This window comes from Cajanus cajan, chromosome 3 (assembly GCF_000230855.2).
Source record: "Cajanus cajan strain Asha chromosome 3, NIPB_CcT2T_4, whole genome shotgun sequence".
In the NCBI taxonomy this organism is placed as follows: Eukaryota; Viridiplantae; Streptophyta; class Magnoliopsida; order Fabales; family Fabaceae; genus Cajanus; species Cajanus cajan.
In genome coordinates this window covers 10,357,673-10,378,518 of record NC_138519.1, presented here as the reverse complement: position 1 = coordinate 10,378,518, position 20,846 = coordinate 10,357,673, and the positions used below count along the sequence as shown (strand labels likewise).

At 34.0% G+C, this 20,846-nt stretch overlaps 2 protein-coding genes across 2 annotated transcripts; one reads left to right on the top strand and one right to left on the bottom strand.

The window, feature by feature from the left end:
* The first annotated feature begins 910 nt into the window (after positions 1 to 910).
* On the top strand, positions 911 to 9,045 carry LOC109813626 (ran-binding protein 1 homolog b). The gene is made up of 4 exons (XM_020377849.3): positions 911 to 1,107; positions 1,189 to 1,340; positions 2,308 to 2,433; positions 8,350 to 9,045. The coding sequence occupies exons 1-4, from the start codon at positions 947 to 949 to the stop codon at positions 8,658 to 8,660; spliced, it is 750 nt and encodes a 249-aa protein (XP_020233438.1). The 5' UTR covers positions 911 to 946; the 3' UTR covers positions 8,661 to 9,045.
* Positions 3,132 to 8,350, bottom strand: LOC145955524 (uncharacterized). The gene is made up of 2 exons (XM_083070361.1): positions 6,558 to 8,350; positions 3,132 to 4,296 (listed from the first exon to the last, which is right to left on the bottom strand). The coding sequence occupies exons 1-2, from the start codon at positions 7,639 to 7,641 to the stop codon at positions 3,341 to 3,343; spliced, it is 2,040 nt and encodes a 679-aa protein (XP_082926487.1). The 5' UTR covers positions 7,642 to 8,350; the 3' UTR covers positions 3,132 to 3,340.
* Positions 9,046 to 20,846: the final 11,801 nt, after the last annotated feature.

Below are 20,846 nucleotides of genomic sequence, written 5' to 3'. Positions count from 1 at the left end.
AGTGTAGTACAATTTAGTTTAGTAAAACAAAATATAGTCCAATCAGTTCACTTGAACTAGTTTCCATTTCAGTTCAATTGAAACAAACTTTTTTTTTTCTAGTTAAGTGTAATTTTACAACATTTCATTTCAATTTTATTTTACCCCTATTCAAGAAAGTACTTTATTTGATTATATAACTCCTTCATGCAATGTTGGAAGGAAAGATATAACATGACAACCACATGATATAAGGAGGTGTTTTTGAACATGGATGGATCGATCAAGGAGCTTGGTGAAACAACTTTTGGTGGAGCATGTTCGAATCTTTCACTTGAACTATGAGCTATTTTTTTGGCCTCCAACTAGCTTGGGATATAGACTTTCACAAAATGAAAGTATGTTCTCACTTTCATTATGTGATCAAGTTGTTAACTAAGAGATGTTATTACATTCATCCTTATGCTAGTGTAATAAAAGCTACTCTTGGGTTCATTGAAATGAAGGCATGTTACACGGTGTCATGTGTTGTGAAAATCAAATCAAGCAGCACAATGACTTAAGTTTATTAAGTAAGCATTACATATTTCATTTTGTTCTTGATTTTATATGTAATGTCTTAAGGCTATAGTAGTATTTATTTTTCTAGAGGTTTTTAGGCTTTAATAATATATTCGATGAAAAAAGAACATTAAAGTATTTAATTGAAGAGTATTAACTTAATTATTTAGTTATTTTTTTCGTGTGTACAATAACTAGGTCAAAATCTAGGACTTCATGTTGATTATTTCATCCTTACATGTCAAAAAATTTGATTCCATAAATATTTTATATTTAGTGAATTATATATTTAAAAAAAAGGCGAAAAAAAGCATAAGACAGAAGGGCCCTACACAGCACATAGTAACTCAGCAACAGCAATACAAATACTCTGCTCTCACTCCCATCATTTCATTCCGCATTCACAATGGCCACCACCGAGCCGGAGCACCGCCGCCACGACGCCGCCGACGAAGACAACGCGCCGCCGGAGGACGAGGACACCGGGGCTCCGGTCGCTCCGATCGTCCAGCTCGAGGAGGTCGCCGTCACCACCGGCGAGGAGGACGAGGATCCGATTCTCGATCTGTACGAACACACACACACAGTCACTCACACATGCACTCACTCTTTCTCTCATTGAATTGTGAATTGTGATTGATTTTGCAGGAAAGCGAAGCTGTATCGGTTCGACAAGGAGGGGAATCAGTGGAAGGAGCGAGGCGGTGGGAATGTGAAGCTGCTGAAGCATAAGGTTAGCGGCAAGGTGAGACTCGTCATGCGTCAATCCAAAACCCTCAAGATCTGCGCAAATCATCTCGGTACTAAACTATCACTATTCACTATGCATTGCTTTTCCTCTTCTTTTGGATTCCATGTTATACTCTTGGTAATACTAATAGACTCAATACTCATTATCGTAGTTACTGTTCTCATATTAGTTTCCAAAGTTACGAACTAAAGGGACGACTCGTTTCTAGAGTTTTACCGTCGTCGATGATAGAATATTACTTTCTAAAATTAAGATTATGATTTTAAGGAACCATTTTTAATACATATATATATTTTTTAATTTTGAAACAATTGTCGATTAGTATCTTGGAGAACTTTTTTTTTTTTTTTTTTTTTTTTGATTCAGGTACTAATATATATATGACGATGCTTTCTAATTTCAGGACTAAAATGTTTACTCATTTGGTTATATTATATGCGAACCGATTATTTTAGAGAAATCGTTGTGATTCTTTTTATTTTTATTTTTTTTATTTAGAGAAATTGTAATTAATAAGAGTGGTAATAGAGTGGCCAGCAACACTTGCCGTTGATTCTTCTATGAATATCGAATAAACCACCTCTCGATTATTAGTTAGTTAACTTGATACCTTTGCTCTTAAATAGTTGGATAACTAATCTCTCAAATATTATATTATGTATCTATTAGTTTAATACCTTAGTTTTGAAAGATTTTTTTTTAATATTTGAGAGATTATTCAGCATGATTTCAGATACTTGAAAGATTATTTATACAGTATTTTTTAGAAACGACTGACGATAGAGGGTAATATCCCCCCTCCCCCCTTATTTCTAGTGAAATATAAATTTAATAATATATAGAATTGGTCATATTGGTATATGAAAATGTGACGATGGTCGCTGAAGTGTATATTTTGTCCGTTAAATTAGTCTCTCATGATTCGGAAGCTAATTGGATTTTTGAGTTTTTTGACTTGATTAAAATTGTTATTATTATTGTTGTTATTTTTCTGATGGATGTAGCGTGAATTTCAGTTCATCGCAGTTTGACGGTACAGGAGCATTCTGGGAATGAGAAATCGTGTGTGTGGCATGCTTCTGATTTTGCAGATGGGGAATTGAAGGATGAGCTGTTCTGCATTAGGTTTCCCTCTGTTGAGAGTGAGTCTCTAGGCTTTGTGCTGCTGGAAATTTCTCTTAGTTCATTTTCTTTAAATGCACATCTTCCATTTTTGGATGATTAATTTGCAAAATTTGATTTGTGATTGGGCTTCTGGTTTTGAAATGGGTTGAATGCTGTTTTATGATCTATATGATTGCATTGGAGAGTATTCATTGATTAAAAAGCTAATTCCATTCATTTTTTGACACTACTATCATGTGTTTGAACTGCTAGAACATGCATTACAATATTTGACACTACTATCATTGTCTAAAATATTTGGCTTCAGAACTAAGATTTATTGATTTGCAATGGTATATTTTGATCTCTTCGTAAAGTCACTTAAACCATGTCAGTTAGAGACTATGTGACATGCATTACAATAATTCAAATAGGATTAACTGTTGAACTTAATAAAGAACTGCCCCTATGAGTCATGATCTCTGTATTCCTTGTATCCTGATGGGTAGTTTCAAGTGGTGAATCATGTCTAGGAACTTTCAGCCCTGACATATAAGTTGATGAAAAGGATGATTTGCTTTTGATGATGTAAAGTGAAGTAAGGAGGAAATAAACACTGGCTACATTTGATTACTTTTACATTATTTGTGATTCTAAAATGCATTTACTTCTTTATTTTATACATAAGGCAGACTGGCAGAGGCTATTACAATTTTGATAAAGAAATCACCATGAAAATATCATGAAAGAAACTTTCTTGAAGAAGGAGAAGAAGAAGAATGTGAAATCAGAAATATATTGAAAAACCCTATTTAACAATGATCAACTACAAGTATATATAGTTACAGCAATACAAGAGAAAACAAACTATGACTAACTAACCTCCTAACCTCCTAACTGAATTAAAAAATACAAATAGAAAACAGAATAAGAAAATAGAATAAGTTAAGTCATCATGACACCCTCCCTCAAGCTTGGAGTGGTAAAGTTTGAAAGTCCAAGCTTGCACACAAAATCCTGGAACATTTTTGGTAAAAGAGACTTAGTTAAAATATCAGCAAGCTGTCCAGATGAAGTGATTGGAGCTAGATGAATAAATCCTGCTTGAACTTGATCTCTGACAGTGTGGCAATCAATTTCCACATGCTTAGTTCTTTCGTGGAATACAGGGTTAGCAGCAATGTACAAGGCTGACTGATTATCACAAAACAGAGATATTGGAATGAGATCTTGCAGTTGAAAGTCTGTCAACAGCTTATGAAGCCATTGAGCTTCACAAACTCCTAATGCTAAGGCTCGATATTCAGCTTCAGATGAAGATCTAGACACCACATTTTGTTTCTTGCTTTTCCAAGAAACTAACGCATTGCCCAGAAAAAAACAGAAGCCTGAAATGGATCTCCTTGAATCAGGACAAGTGGCCCAGTCTGAATCTGTATAACCTGTGAGCTTAAGATCTGATGAGGATGGGAAGAATAGACCCTTTGTTGGAGTAGCTTTCACATATCTAAGCACTTTCCGAGCAGCTTGAAAATGTGCATTGTTTGGTTGGTGCATGAATTGACTTAATTTTCCAACAGCAAAGGCCAAATCAGGTCTTGTGTGGGTTAAGTAAATCAATCTGCCAACTAGTCTTCTATATGATGATGGATCTGAATAGAGATCAAGTGGATCATGGTGAAGCCTAGTTGTGTGATCCATTGGAGTAGAACATGGTTTGGATGCTAATAGTCCTGTATCTTGCAACAACTCAAGGGCATACTTTCTCTGGCAAACAGAAATGCCTTGATCTGATCTAGAAAACTCAAGACCAAGAAAGTAGCTCAATTGGCCAAGATCCTTGATACTAAATTGTTTGTCCAGAAGCCTCTTTACCTTCATAATCTCTGTTTCATCACTACCTGAAATAATCAAGTCATCAACATACACAAGGATGGCTATAAAACCGATATTAGTTCTTTTAGTAAACAATGAATAATCTGACTTTGACTGAACAAAGCCAAACAGTTTGAGTGTCTCAGTGAGTTTAATGTTCCATTGTCTACTGGCTTGTTTGAGACCATAAAGAGATTTTTGCAATTTGCATACTTTGTTAGGAGAAGATAAGATAAGGCCAGGAGGTGGTTTCATATAAACTTCTTCTACTAAGTCACCATGTAAGAAAGCAGTGTTAATATCTAGTTGATGTACTGACCAATTAGAAGCAGCAGCTATAGCCAAAAAAACTCTAATAGTGGTCATTCTTACTACAGGACTAAAAGTGTCAATGTAATCCAAACCTGGTATTTGTGTAAAACCTTTGGCTACTAGTCTAGCCTTATATCTTTCAACTGATCCATCAGCATGATATTTCACCTTAAATACCCATTTTTATTAGGAGGAAGATCAGTTAATATCCAGGTTTTCTGTTTATCTAAAGCATCTAATTCTGCTCTAATAGCTTCCTTCCAGCAATCATGATTAATAGCATCTTGATAAGACCTCGGTTCAATGATTGAAGAAATAGTTGAAACAAAAGACTGTTGAACTGCAGAATAAGATGTATAGGGAAGGTAATCAGAGATAGGATACCTGGCTGTAGATGATGATTGGTCAACTTTTGAAGCTGCAAGAGTGCAATGGTAGTCCTGCAAATATCCTGGTCTGTTTTTGACTCTTTGAGATGTTCTTCTAATTTCAGGGATATTAATTTCAATGTTAGGTTGATCACTATTGCTGGAATTTGTCATAGGTAAAGTTGAAGAATTATGTTCATGTTCAGTTTCATCAAGATTATCATGAGTATGACTAGGAATAGGGTCACAACTAGTTAAAGGCATTTGTGCTATAGGTACAACAGGACCATCAGTAGATTGAATTGAAAAATCCTTTTGTAGTGGAAAAATATTCTCATAAAATTGTACATCTCTAGAAATGAAAGTCTCTCTTGTTTTTAAATCATACATAATAAATCCTTTTGTGCCTGAACTGTATCCAAGAAACATACATTTTCTTGATCTAGGTTCAAGTTTGGTTCTATTATGAGATAAAGTAGAAGCAAAAGCCAAACAACCAAAGACCTTCAAATGTGAGAAATCAGGTTTTTCTGAATAAAGCACATAATAAGGAGAATTTTGTTGCAAAAATCTAGTAGGTAGTCTATTAATTAAGTGGACAGCATGTCCAATAGCATAATTCCAAAACATTTTGCTTACATTTGATTGAAACATAAGTGCTCTAGCCATACTTAAAATATGTTGATGTTTTCTCTCGACTACTCCATTTTGTTGTGGTGTATTTACACAAGAGGTTTGATGCACAATTCCCAATTTAGCATACCAATCTTTTAAAAGAAATTCTGAGCCATTATCAGTTCTTATAGTTTTAATGTTTTGCTGAAACTGAGTTTGAACAAAAGAGACAAAGTTCTGCAACAATAACTTGGTTTCAAACTTATTTTTCATGAAAAATATCCAAGTGAATCTAGATTTGTCGTCTACTATAGTTAGGAAGTATTTGTGACCAAAAATAGAAGCTACAGATAAAGGTCCCCAAATGTCTACATGAATTAAATCAAACACATTTTCAGATTTGGTTAAGCTATCTGGAAAAGGTAATCTTTTGTGCTTAGCAAGATGACAAATTTCACAAGGCAAAGAAATTTTATTGCATTGAATTTCAGGATAAGATCCCTTGAGAGCAGAAAGTTTGTCATGTGATAAATGTCCTAATCTCAAATGCCATAAATCTGATTGGTAAGTAAAAAAATGACTTGTACAGTGATGAACAACATTTGACTCAGGTGAGGAAACCATTGCATACAATCCTGCCCGCAACTCAGCTGCACCAATCATCCTCATGGAGTGATTTGCTTGAATCTGACAATCAGAATCAGAAAAGGTAAGTGTGCAGGATAAAGTTTTAGCAAGCTTGGAGACCGAAATAAGATTAAAATGAAAGTTAGGAATAAATAAAACATCCGTTAGGTAACATGTTTTGGACAGCAGAACAGTTCCAGATACACAAGTACTAACTTGTGATCCATTTGGAAGTTGGATCAGTATAGGCTTGATTCTTCTATAGGATTGAAAAAAATTGATGTTTTTACAAACGTGATCTGTGGCTCCAGTATCTATGATCCAGCAATCACTATTATGAGAATAAGGGAAAGACAGAATCATACCTGGTGGCTTTGGAGAAGAAAGGATAGAAGGACCTGCAAGTTGATTCACAGAGTGACTGGATGTGCTACCTGATTGTTGAAGAAGGGCTAGAAGGGCTTGATGTTGTTCTGGAGTAAACATGTTCCCTGAATTATGGGAGACTACTCTCTGAGAGTGGACAGATTGATCATCATCAGTATCCTCATCAGAAACAGATTGGTACTGGTTCACAATTCTGCCATGCTTGTGTTGTAGTGGAGGACCATGTTTCTTATAACATGAATCAACTAGGTGACCAATCCTCCCACAATGGGAACATACCTTTGTGTTGTAGTCTTTATTTCTTTTAAATGTTTTGGATCCTTTATAGTTGTTCCTTTCATTATTAGAAGTCACTGCCGATACCTGATTATCGTTGGTACCATGGAATTCTCTTTCTTGTTGCAAGATCATGGAGAAAACCTTTTGCACCGATGGCAAATGGTCCATCAACATTACTTGAGATCTTACATTGGAATACTGCTCATTCAATCCTTTAAGAAACCTTATGACACATTCTCTTTCCCTGTATGACTGAATGGTAGGGATGAGTGTACAAGAACAGGTAGTAAAGCAAGTGCAGGAAGGTATAGGACAGAAATGATCTAATTCTTGCCATAGTCCTTGTAAGGTTGTGAAGTAATGTGTAATGGACATATTACCTTGTTTTAGTGAGTAGATTTCCTCAAGCAATTCAGAGATTCTAAAGGCATCACCTTGGTAGTACCGTTTCTTGAGATCGTTCCATATTTGAGAAGCTGTTGGCATCCAGATTACACTTGGAATTAGGGATGTATCCAGCGATTGTACGATCCAGGAAATAACCAACTTGTTGCAACGATCCCAAGCTGTTTGATCCACTCCGGCAGTGACAGGTCGAGCGAGAGATCCATCGATGAATGCGAGTTTGTTTTTGGTTCCGAGAACAAGCAACATAGATTGCGACCAAGAAAGATAATTGTGATCATTTAGAGGTGCAGAAACCAAACTGATTGAAGGATTTTCGTTGGAAGGAAGAAAATATGGACTGAGAGGATCAAGGAGAGGGTTTGTTTGAACAGTCATGATTGAAGATTTTGAAGATGGAAAAAAAAGAAGGGGAACAGATCAAGAAATTAGATCTTTAATTGATGGAAGAGGGAAGGAAAAAAAAACACAGAGCCCTGGCACAGGCTGATACCATATTACAATTTTGATAAAGAAATCACCATGAAAATATCATGAAAGAAACTTTCTTGAAGAAGGAGAAGAAGAAGAATGTGAAATCAGAAATATATTGAAAAACCCTATTTAACAATGATCAACTACAAGTATATATAGTTACAGCAATACAAGAGAAAACAAACTATGACTAACTAACCTCCTAACCTCCTAACTGAGTTAAAAAATACAAATAGAAAACAGAATAAGAAAATAGAATAAGTTAAGTCATCATGACAGAGGCTTCCAAAAGTCCAATTTTGGATAAACTCATTCAGAAGAGAACATCCAGGAAAGTAAATAAAAAATAAAATAAAATAAGTTTCTCTATTTGCTAAATTTAACTTATACAAAATTAGTTTATATAAGCTATTTTAATTTTTGGAGAAGTTTATTTCATTTTCCTTCTTCTTTCATATTTTTTTTTTCTCTTAAAAAAATATTTTGGAAAAGTTCATCGTAACAGACCCCACTTAACAAATTAATGTAATTTTTTGGTTTGCTGAATTGACATTTTTGAATTATATTGCTATTATATTATTTTACATTTTAACTTCTCCTTTTGGACTCCAGACTGTAAGACCTTCATGACAACTATGCAAGAAGTTGCTGAATCACAAGGAGAGGGGGAGGAAAACAAGGATGCTTCAGATACTGCTGGTCTCCTTGAGAAACTAAATGTTGATGAGAATAAATCAGAGGAGAAAGAGCTGGAAAAGGTCACGAACACCGAGAAACTAACTGTTGTAGAGGATAAATCAGAGGAGAAAGAGCTGGAAAAGGTCGCAATCACTGAGAAACTAACTGTTGGTGAGGATAAATCAGCGGAGAAAGAGCTGGAAAAGGTCACGAACCCTGACAAGAAAGATGAACAAGATGTATAAGAGATGCAAAGCCCAAGGTACAAAAGAAGAATCAGCTCCACCAGCATAGAAGAATTTAATGGGGGTGGTGAATGATTTGTTCTCAAATAGGTTGCTAACATGTTTATAAAGATTGGTAACCTAGACTGGAACATCGCTGGTGTATCTGTTTCAGAGTCCTGTTTTTGTACTGGTGTGCCTCTGCATGGATGGTTTTGTGGTTGTGGTTTTTTTTTTTCCCCTCATGTTTCCTTCAATTGAGATTTTGTTTTGTTTTATGTTTTTTTTTTTTTGGTTTTTAGGGCAATTATACATTTAGGAAATGTGCTCTATGTTTGAATGTGTCGGTTTTGTCGTGCTTTTTAATATTCTATTTTAAAACGGTCGATGCTCTGTTCACTGCTGAGTCACTCTCTTACTAAGGATAACTTCAAGAGGCATCTTGAAAGTTGGATAATTCTTATTTCCAAAGAGAACAATTTTAGTGTTTATTTCTACTGAAGATACTAATACGAATGAGTATAGAGAATGATATTTTTTCAAGTCAATAATAATATAGTGTGCTTTCAGGGCTTTTGAGAAATTTATAAGGTAGTTATAACGAAAAATAAGTTTATTTGATATAATAGTTTATTTTAAGAGTTTATAACTTATTTTTATAAATTAATTATAATTTTATAATTTATAGCTTTTAGTTTAGTTTTATTTTTTTTTATTTCATTAATTTACTTGAATTTATTTTTTTTTTAATTTCAAAACTATTGACTGAATCTTTATTCTTTCATTCTCATTATCAATTTAGTAAATATGTAATTGTATATTAATCAGCTAGTTTATCAGTTAATTTTATTAAATATTTTCACTCAATCAACTTTTAGTTTTTTAATTATCAATTTATAGTTTATAAGTTTTCAGTTAACTTATAAATTAATTTTATTAAACACTCCTTATGTACGAATAAGATAAAAGATTTATATTTTTCATTCAATTATAGGTTGTTAATACATTTAATTTAATAATATTCGTAATAATTATCTTAAAATATTTATTGATAATGCAAAAGTTTTTATATTTATATTAATATTATATTGTTTATTAAAAAAAATTAAACTCTACTTTTAAAAACGCAAGGATGAAGTATTACAGTATATAAAATTTTTAAATTATTCTTATAGGATCGCAATCAGTGAAAAATGAATTTAATCTACATTCCGCAATAATATATATTGTTGCTTTTTCGTTTGTAGCATTTGAAACATGTGTCGAAGGATTCCAGGATATAGCTTTGGTGATTATTCTCTTGCAAAATACAGTTATCATGGATGATTAACAATTCAGGTTGAATCAATCACTTTAATCGGTTGGATCAGTAAGAAGCTATGTTTCTAGTTTAAACATCATTTCAATCGTGATATTATAATTTAACTACATATTCAACCTGAATTATGATTACATATCTTGCTAATTTATTTAATGTTTTTTATAACATTATCAATATCTATGGGTTTGTTGAATGTTTTACGGGTGGATCTTTGAATCAGCTTTCTGATATGGCTTTTCAAATGTTATCAATGAACTTATTCAATGTTTTGCAGGTGGATCCCTCAATCAGTTGTCGAAGTTGCATAATTGATGTTTTATGTTAAACGATAACTGAAGGACACATAATTGAAAAGCTTACCTAAAGTAGAAAGGGGAGAATATTCATGGCTTCCACTGACTTCTCCTGAAATTACCTCACCAACATAATAATAACATTCCTCTGACAAATTCAGAAAGGGCAGTTAAAAATTTATACGCATCCCTATAACTAAAAGTTGGAGCCAAGACAATGAAACTAAGAGAACTAATGAACAATTTATTGGTATAAGAATTTACCAAATTATCTTTTATAAAAAATATTTTTTTTATTTTTTTTTATACATATTTTAGTTGTTGATTAATTTAGCTTGCATGAAATGTAAAGGCTAAATCAATATAAGAGTTTTTCAACAAAATCCCCTAATCATGATTTAAATAATCCAAATAACTAATGAGGTGTGTCACATTTGATAGATAATTTTGTTCACTAAACATGTGGTCAGATTTTTTATTTTTATAAATATGTATAAAAAAATATTTCTTAAAAAAAATCAATCTTATATAGATCTCAATATTCAAAATTGATCCTTAGTACGAGACCATTTTTCTTAGACTAGTTAGTGTTAAAGTTATCATTTCATAAATATTTTCACTAAAAGGCTAATATTGTAGGGCCCTCAACCTACCCTTATTGAAGTTTGGTAGCATTAATCAAAACCAGATTCTCCGATGATAAGCTGTTTAAGTTAAAATTGCTGTCACTGAATTATTTGTGAATAATTGGATAGTTTTTTATTATTAATTCTTTTACTTTATTTATATAATAAAAATTAAATGCATATTATATATATATATATATATATATATAATATTAATATTTTAATTACTATTTAATATTCTTTTATAAGGTAGTGGGAGAATTTGTAAGATCAATATGAAGATATAGAATTACTCTTGTTTTGTGTTTCGGATAAAAAAATTTAAGAGGGTAATTTATATTTTTAGTAAATTTAAAATTATTTGTGATAAAATATGTTGTTTAGATATAAAATTTGGAAAGAAATTATTTGAAAGTATTTTGATTAATTAAATTATAAAATCTTAAATTAAAAAAAGTAAGAATTTTGAAATTCTTTATATTATTTTTCCTTTTTAACCTTTTTTTTCTTCTTTTTCCTCTCTTTTCTTTCTTTTTCTCTCTTGTCTCACCCTTTCTACCATCCCATGAGCTTTTTATATATATATATATATAAAAGGAGGGATCCTTTTACTCTTGGAGTAAGTCTATTCCGTTCAATAGCTCATGTTTTACATCAAATTTCAACGATCTAACCGTTCAATTTAAAGTTCTTAATGCATAAATCAAATCTGCAAATTTTTAGAAAATTTGAAAATCATTTGATACTTCATTTCATTAATTCAAATTGACGGATAATCATAAAATTATTTTATACATTGATTTGAATTAATGAAACGAAGTATTAAATGATTTTCAAATTTTCTAAAAATTTTCAAATTTGATCTATGCATTAAGAACTTTAAATTGAACGGTTAGATTATTGAAATTTGATGTAGAACATGAATTATTGAACGGAGTAAGTCTAGGTAGACTTACTCCTGGAGTAAAAGGAGCCTTCCTATACATATATTGATGGAAATCTAATCCCCAAGAATTCCTTTGGAAGAGGTAAGACCACGAAGGGTGAAGGGTGATCCAAGGATGCTCACACTTGAAGACCATTGGGCCTTTAACTAGGTCCATGGTTAGGAGGCTAGAGGAGGCTTTTAGAGAGAAGGTGCTTCTTAGACCTTTGCTCATCATGAGCATTGATTATGGTTCCTCTTATTAGTCTCTTAAAGTTTCCATTGTACATACTTGTATAGTTGTTTTCTTATAGATACTTGTATAGGTGTATTTTGCCTTTGTATTTGTAAGGCACTTTATTTCCTTTTTAGTAGCTATTGTATATTGATTCTAGGGTAGGTTACTTGGACACTTTGACTCCATTTAACCTAACCTAGAAATACATTCTTTTTAGTATTCTAGTAGGAGTGGCATTAACAAATTAGAGAGTGTCCTTAGTAAGCTAGAGAGTGCTCCTAGCAATTTAGCCAAAGGTGGTCCTAGGCTAAAATTTACATATTGGACTCATTTTACTCCTAATTTTTTATAGATTTGATTTAGCTAGGTTCTATTCCCATTGAATGAACCTAACTAAACCAAATTAACCATTTTCAAACCGGATGGAGTAATTTAATTCCAAGAGGCCGCCCACCTTAGAAGTGTGTTCACACTTGTGTTCACACTTGGCCGAAATCTATGGCACTCCTCAAGCTTGGAAGCTTGAAATACAAGCTTCTCCTTGGCTAGCTTACCAAGCAAGCCAAGTGAGAAGCTTGCTCTCCAAGCCTCTTAACTTGGACGGTTTAGCTAGACTCAACCATGGTTCCTAGTGAACCATGGTTAAGGCTAGCTTGCTCTCTAAGCTTCCTACTCCTATATACTTGTAAACCTTACCTTGTAAGACACTTTTGATGTATTGAGAATTCATTTTCTGAAATTGAGTTCAGATTTTCTCTCTTCCAAAAGTCCCTAAACCTCTTTGAGTGCATCCAATTCTCTTATCCCTTCCATAGAAGAGTGTGGTGAGAATTGAAGGGGCTTATCTCTTCTTCAAGGAGTGGCGCCTCTTGGGAGAGTTTCTCCACCAACCGTGGTGGTCTTAAGGCCTCCTCCTCCATAGGAGACCTTAACCAAGCATAGGAAGAATCAAGGAGTTCAAGATCTAGGGAGGAGCTTGAAGGAAACTCAACATCAATCCGGGTCTCCAACAAGTTTTCCATCATTTGGTATCAGAGCTAGGTCTCCTTGGTAAATTCGTTCCTAAGCTTCTTTGTCTTGTTTTGTTCGGTTCAATCAATGTTAATATGTGTCTAAACTGTTCCTCCATGTATTTCCTTTTTGTGTCTTGTGTTTGTGTGCCTTGAGTGGTTCTTGTGTCACAACTATAAATCTATAGAACACACTCACTTTGTCTTGCTTGTTTTGGTTCATTTTCTAAATTCTTGTGAATCAATCTTTGTATGTGCCTTAGGTATTCTTTGTATGTCTTTTTGATTGTTTTAGGATTGTTTTTATCTTCCATTGAACTCCTATAATTTTCGGTCTTAAAAGAAACTCCAAAAAGAAACAAGAATACAAGCTTTTTACATTTCTTAATCTACTAGTTTTGTCTTAGAGTCATGTGTAGTTGTTTTACTTGTCATTAAATCCTTGTTGTGCCTTTTTCTTTTTGAATCTTAATGTGTTAATCTCTGTTCCTATATTGTGTCATTGCTGGTTGAACATTATTAAATCTTAGTGTGCCCATAAAATGATTCCAATGCATGTTATTAGACCTAACATGTTCTAGAGTTAATTTTTTGTGAACTTCTTTTGCTATTAGTTTCTTAGCAAATTGTGACCAGCAATTCCTTGTGTGTCTTGTGCTTGTTTTGACAAAAGAAAACAGAGGTAGAAGTGTATTGAAAACGAAAACTAAAGTGTACAAAAGAAGTGAACAAACTAGTACTAAAACTAGTAACAATTTGTGTTGAAAATTTTTGACTAGTACACTTGCACTTCTACTCTTCTTGCTCTTCTTTTCTCCACCACTTGGAAACCTCTTATTAAATTGTTTGGCCTCTGTTTTAAGTGCTAATATTCTGTGTTCAAAAGAAAAAGAAAAGAAAGAGACAAAAGGATAAGAAAAAGAAAAGAAAACAAAAGAGAAAAACCTAGAAAAAATCAAAGTGAAAATAAAACAATCTTTGTAGCACTTGGCCTTGAAATTTTGAGTGATTTTCCTTGAGGTTTGTTTGCTGTCCAGTGGCTGGAAAAATAATTTTAAACCCTCAAAACATTAGCACAAATTTTATTTTGGTTTTTGTAATCCATTCTAGTACCATTCTTAGGACTAATCTTTTGTGTGCTAGCTTTTAAAAATTTGCCTTAATTGTTGCTTTGTGTCTTCTTGGCTCTCTTTGGTTTTGTCATATTAAATTCCTATTAGAGTGTAGCCTTTCTAAATTGTGCTTTTCAGTTTTCATTCCATGGCCTCTACTCTTTCTTGTATGGTTGTTAAGCCTTGGTGAGACATAATCCTTTTTCAAGCCATCACACTTGGAAGGAAGGACTAATTGAGACATATTGGCTAATCTCAAAGGGGTCTATACTTGAAGGAGATTGAGGTACACATAAATTGAGTGAAACACCTTTGGATAGGCTCACTTGTTTGTTATTTTTGCAGCCAAGAATTGTTTTAATTTTTAGGTCACAACTAGAGACGGATTTGGAAACAAAGTAGTGACGGAATTGAAGCCACTGGTGACGGATTTGGATTCATTAGAGACGGATTTGTGGAGACCACTTTAAGGACATTTCATCTTTACTCCAAAGCTGTCCCAACCAGTCCCTAACCGACCTTGGTGGAAAATTCTTCAAGAAGATTTTGATTTGTTTAGTTTCCTTGTCTTGTAACTCTTTAACCCTACCTTGGGTTAGTTTTTGTTAAATTTACTATTGTATACAAACCTACATTTAGGAGTGGTTGTTTGGGTCATTGTTTAAGTCCCACCACTTCCTAAATAGTTCTAAATAAAGACTTCTAGTTTCGGTTAGTACATGTGGAAGGGTCCCCAAAGGCTTTAAGTGCCATTTGGGCTTCCATTAGGACACGCCTAGATTTACTAGCTTTCATACTTCGTTTATAGCTTGTGGAAGTGTCCCAAAAAGCTTCAAGTGCCACTTGGACTTCCACATTAGGACCCTACGACTAGTATATGCTTTACTTGCTTTCCTTTTAATTGTTTAGCTTCTAAGTTCGTTTAGAAGGGTTCCATTGCCTACTAGGGGTTTCGTGCACACACACACAACTATCTTGCTTGCTTGTGTGAAAAATTTGTTTTGTAAGAAAGGTATAAGGGGGTTTAGTAATTTCCACTTGAAAAGGCTTGGTTATTAAGTGGCTCCTTGTAGCTCACCTCCCTTGATAGTGCAACTTGTATACTTAGACCTCCAAGTACTTAGTATTACACTTAAAAGAGAAACTCTTTGTGAAAATCTTTATCACTCACTTTGCAAAATTTAAGATTTGTGAAAACTTTTTCTCTTGCAAAAATGAGTGATCATTCTCATGAGAGTAGTGTGCATGGTCATCATTCTCCTAAGAGTCATAGAAGCACTAAAGAAGAACTTAGAGAACTTAGGAGTTATATTAGGAAAAAAAAAGAAAGAAAATGAAAAAAATAATGAAGCTATAAGAGAGTTGTTAAACAAACTTGTGGTGGGGGGTGAGGCTAGCAAACCCCATGCCAATGAAGGTCATGGGCCTTCTAAGCCCAAAGGACATGAAGGTGAAGAGCCTTCTAGATCTCATAGGCCTAGACATGAAGAAGGATCATCTAGGTCCAATAGCCGTCATTCACACACTCACTCATCTACAAGTGAAGGGCTTTATAGTAGTCACCATGATGATGGCTACTATCAAAAACCCCCTAGGCATCATAGGCCTAGGCGTGAAGCAACCTATAGAGAACCTAAGTTTGACCTTCCTCCCTTCTATGGAAAAGATAATATGGATGATTATCTAGATTGGGAGATGAAGGTTGAACAACTCTTCACTTGCCACAATGTGAGTGAAAAGAGAAAGGTTCCCATGGCTACCCTAAGCTTTCAAGGGTATGCCATGTATTGGTGGACTTCCCTTGTGAGGGAAAGAAGAACTCATCATGAGCCTCCAATTCAATATTGGAATGAGCTTAGAAGTGCCTTGAGGAGAAGGCACATTCCTCCATATTTTGAGAAGGAGTTGATGGACAAGCTCCAAAGACTCCAACAAAGAACCCTTAGTGTTGAGGAATATAGGCAACAAATGGAGTTGCTTATGATGAGGGCTGGCATTAGGGAAGATGAGAGAACCACCATAGCTAGGTTAATTTCAAAGTGGCCTAAACCTAGAAATTAGGGATAAAGTTGAACTACTACCCTATAGAGACCTTAATGAATTAGTTCAACTTTGTGTGAGAGTAGAACAACAAATAAGGAGAAAGCCTACCTTTAGGAAGGAATCTACCTCATACCCTAGAAAGGACTTCAAGAAGGAGGATCAACCCTCCTATTCAAAAGAAAGGCCACCGAAAGAAAAACTAAAAGAAAAACCTTCCGATGATACTAGGACTAGTTCCATTAAGGTTTTAAATGCTTAGGAAGGGGACACATAACTTCCCAATTCCCCACAAAAAAGACCATGATCATTAGAGGCAATGAGATCCTAAGTGAAGAAAGCACTTCATCTTCTTCATCATCCTCAAGTGAAGAAGATGCTAGTCTTAGTTCTAGTGAGGAAGCACCATGTGAAGGTGACCTATTGGTTGTCCAAAGGTTACTTACCAACCAACCCAATGATCAAGACCAATCACAAAGAGAGAACCTTTTCCATTCTAGATGCAAAATTTTTAAGAAAACTTGTTCTCTCATTGTTGATAGTGGATCTTGTAATAACTTTGTAAGCCAAAGGTTGGTTGATAAGCTTAACCTAACTACTATGGCCCATCCTAAAACTTATAAACTTCAATGGCTTAATGAGGATGGACCTATAGAAGTTAAGGATCAAGTAAATGTTCCTTTCTCCATTGGAAAATATAAAGATGAAATTTTATGTGATATAATTCCAATGGATGCAAGCCACATTTTACTTGGAAGGCCTTGGCAACATGATAGGAAGGCCATTCATGATGGTGTTACAAACAAAATTCGCCTAGTCCACCTAGGCAAGAAACACACCTTGACTCCTCTTTCACCTTCACAAGTGTTGGAGGATCAAGTAATTATGAAATTCAAAAAAAGAAGAAAAGAGGAAAAAAAGAAGGTTCTAGAGTTGGAGGGTAGTGTCTCCTCCAAGGAAGTTGTCCCTAGAAGTCAATTTTTAATAGAACATTCTATTAAAAAATGTCTTTTAGTTACTACTCTTGGAAAGGAGTAAGGAGGATAGTGTCTCCTCCAAAAATCTTGTGATAAAGGAAAGTCACTTTTCTATTAAAAATGATTGCAAAAAGACTTTTCTTCTTCACCAAGATTTTAGCTCTTTTTCTATTGCTGCCACAGACTTAGAGCTTAAGATCCACAACCTAAATAATTTTGAAAATAAAGGATCTCAAGTTCTTAGTTTTGTGAAGAAGAAGTGGACTTCACCTAGTTCTACTTCTTATGCTACTACTTTGGTGGTGCCCAAAGTAGACAACCATTGTCTATTTAGGACTTCTCTTTCTTTAGTTGTTCTAATAAAGCACCCAACCTTTGGTTTATATTGTTTATTAGATACATCTCATGGTGTCTTATTCTCTATTTTTGATCTTAAGGGAAGTTCAAACTTCTTTGAACTTAACTATACTACTTCCCTTTAAGACCAAATTAGATTCTATGACTTTTCTAAACTCTTTACACCCTCTTCCATGATGTATCTAACATTTAATATGATCAAGGGATGTCTAGGTAGTTTCCTTATTATATTCACTTTGTTTTCTTGTAGAAGCCTAGGTTACTACATAGGGTACTTTAGGCAAGATATCTTAGTATATAGGACTACTTCATTAGTTTATTATAGTTTTGGCACTATCACATTTTTAGGATTTAGTTCTATACTTAGAATACACTATAGTGAGGATCCTATTCTTATGCTTAGAGAACCCATCCTTCCTAGTCTAAGAACCCTTGTTAGGACTATAGAAGGAATTCCTCATAGGGTGCACTTTCCACATATGTTATATGACTATGTCATCCCTAATGCTTTGTTTCTTATTTTCATTGTAGGTGATGCTATCTTTGTAGAAGGACCACTGGATTTGAGGACAAATCCTTTCGAAGGGGGAGGGTATGATGGAAATCTAATCCCTAAGGATTCCTTTGGAAGAGGTAAGACCAAGAAGGGTGAAGGGTGATCTAAGGATGCTCACACTTGAAGACCATTGGGCCTTTAACTAGGTCCATGGTTAGGAGGCTAGAGGAGGCTTCTAGAGAGGAGGTGCTTCTTAGACCTTTGCTCATCATGAGCATTGATTATGGTTCCTCTTATTAGTCTCTTAAAGTTTCCATTGTACATACTTGTATAGTTGGTTTCTTATAGATACTTGTATAGGTATATTTTGCCTTTGTATTTGTAAGGCACTTTATTTCCTTTTTAGTAGCTATTGTATATTGATTCTAGGGTAGGTTACTTGGACACTTTGACTCCATTTACCCTAACCTAGAAATACATTCTTTTTAGTGTTCTAGTAGGAGTGGCATTAGCAAATTAGAGAGTGTCCTTAGTAAGCTAGAGAGTGCTCCTAGCAATTTAGCCAAAGGTGGTCCTAGGCTAAAATTTACATATTGGACTCATTTTACTCCTAATTTTTTATAGATTTGATTTAGCTAGGTTCTATTCCCATTGAATGATCCTAACTAAACCAAATTAACCATTTTCAAACCGGATGGAGTAATTTAATTCCAAGAGGCCGCCCACCTTAGAAGTGTGTGAACACTTGTGTTCACACTTGGCCGAAATCTATGGCACTCCTCAAGCTTGGAAGCTTGAAATACAAACTTCTCCTTGGCTAGCTTACCAAGCAAGCTAAGTGAGAAGCTTGCTCTCCAAGCCTCTTAACTTGGACGGTTTAGCTAGACTCAACCATGGTTCCTAGTGAACCATGGTTAAGGCTAGCTTGCTCTCTAAGCTTCCTACTCCTATATACTTGTAAACCTTACCTTGTAAGACACTTTTGATGTATTGAGAATTCATTTTCTGAAATTGAGTTCAAATTTTCTCTCTTCCAAAAGTCCCTAAACCTCTTTGAGTGCATCCAATTCTCTTATCCCTTCCATAGAAGAGTGTGGTGAGAATTGAAGGGGCTTATCTCTTCTTCAAGGAGTGGCACCTCTTGGGAGAGTTTCTCCACCAACCGTGGTGGTCTTAAGGCCTCCTCCTCTATAGGAGACCTTAACCAAGCATAGGAAGAATCAAGGAGTTCAAGATCTAGGGAGGAGCTTGAAGGAAACTCAACATCAATCCGGGTCTCCAACAAGTTTTCCATCATATATATATATATATATATATATATATATATATATATATATATATATATATTCTTAATTCAATTGAAATGGTTGTGAATACTCTAAAACAATGTTATTGATGTAGCCGGTGAACATTGAATTTTGATGTGATGTGTTCTTCTTTTGTGTCCTTGGGAATAAACGATTTTTAGGAATCTTTATTTGATTAACAGAATTGAATGAAATTGTAGATTTCTAGTTCTGAAAGGTTTATAAACATATATAAGTCTAAATCTAAAATCTAAAATATGTGTTAGATATGTAAGGATGAAATCGGGGGATCCCAAAGGATATCAAATATCTAAAATTGTGAATTGCAAAAGGTGCATATATAATTGTATAATCATGCTAAGCATGAGAGGTCTTTCTATTTAGATTCAAATCTCATTAGAATATATATATATATATATATATATATATACATTTGTTATGGTAATTATGAGGGAAATTTTGAATTCATTAAATATAAATTCTTATATTGAAAAATAATTGCTCCTATTTTCATTTTTTGATTTTCTTTCATCTATGTTAGATACCATTATTTGGTTGAACCAAAATTGATTCTATTATCTCTATATTCCCAATTCAACATACACAGATAGTTGATAATTAAGAGTGCTCTTTACCCTTTTGGCTCTTACCACAAGGGTAGTTATAGCAAGTATAGAGAGATACACTTTTGGCACTTACCATCCGAAGTGTGACACTTAGCATATGAGTTATTGACAACACTCTATTCTCTATCACCTAGAGGCTAAGTGTGGGAAGTTCAATCCTAATCTTTGGACTCATGCACAATATTGGTGAATTTCAATGTTGAATTGGTGTAATTGTATTGATGTCTTGATTCTTGGTTGAAAATGATTCATGCTTGTTGTGATATGTATGATAATTAAAGACTTAGTATACTTGTACATTGTGAAATCATATTGCATGACTTTATGTTAAGGCTAAATATCATTGAGACAAGAGAATGAACTTGGTTGATATTTCATTGGTGAGTGACTTAGCCTATAAAGAATGAGGATGAGCTCACTTATACGTGATAAGAGGTCTAGTGAGACTAATGTTTGTATAGAGATGAGATATGAATCATTGCATTGAGTCTTTGATTTGGAATAAAATAAATATGAGCCAAACAATAGAGGTCAAGACAAGTTTAACCTAGACCATGAGGGTTTCAAAAATCGAGTGTGAAAATCCCAATGGCCCATACTGATTCCATATGATTGAAGCATACTTCAAAAGTAAGGTAACCCTAATGAGACATTGAGACGGTATATCATTCTAGTGTAATGTGGTATATAGCAAATGTATAAAATGTTGATGATGCTACTTATTGGTAGACAAATGTGCTCCTAAACCATTTCATGAGTTAGAGTTGACATGTGTGGAGTAGACTAGGATAATATTACATTACATGTCATCATGATATGTTGTGGTTATGTAAGACGTGCGTGTTCTAATTATGATTATTGTTCTATTATATATATGTG

Bases quoted from the DNA above. Each gene is read 5' to 3' on its own strand.
- LOC109813626 (XM_020377849.3), top strand. From the start codon at position 947: ATGGCCACCACCGAGCCGGAGCACCGCCGCCACGACGCCGCCGACGAA. The intron at 1,108-1,188 runs GTACGAACACAC...TTGATTTTGCAG, and splicing joins GAGGATCCGATTCTCGATCT to GAAAGCGAAGCTGTATCGGT. The intron at 2,434-8,349 runs GTGAGTCTCTAG...TTTGGACTCCAG, and splicing joins TAGGTTTCCCTCTGTTGAGA to ACTGTAAGACCTTCATGACA.
- LOC145955524 (XM_083070361.1), bottom strand. From the start codon at position 7,641: ATGACTGTTCAAACAAACCCTCTCCTTGATCCTCTCAGTCCATATTTT. The intron at 4,297-6,557 runs GTATGATTCTGT...TGATTATTTCAG, and splicing joins TTCTTCTCCAAAGCCACCAG to GTAGTGATGAAACAGAGATT.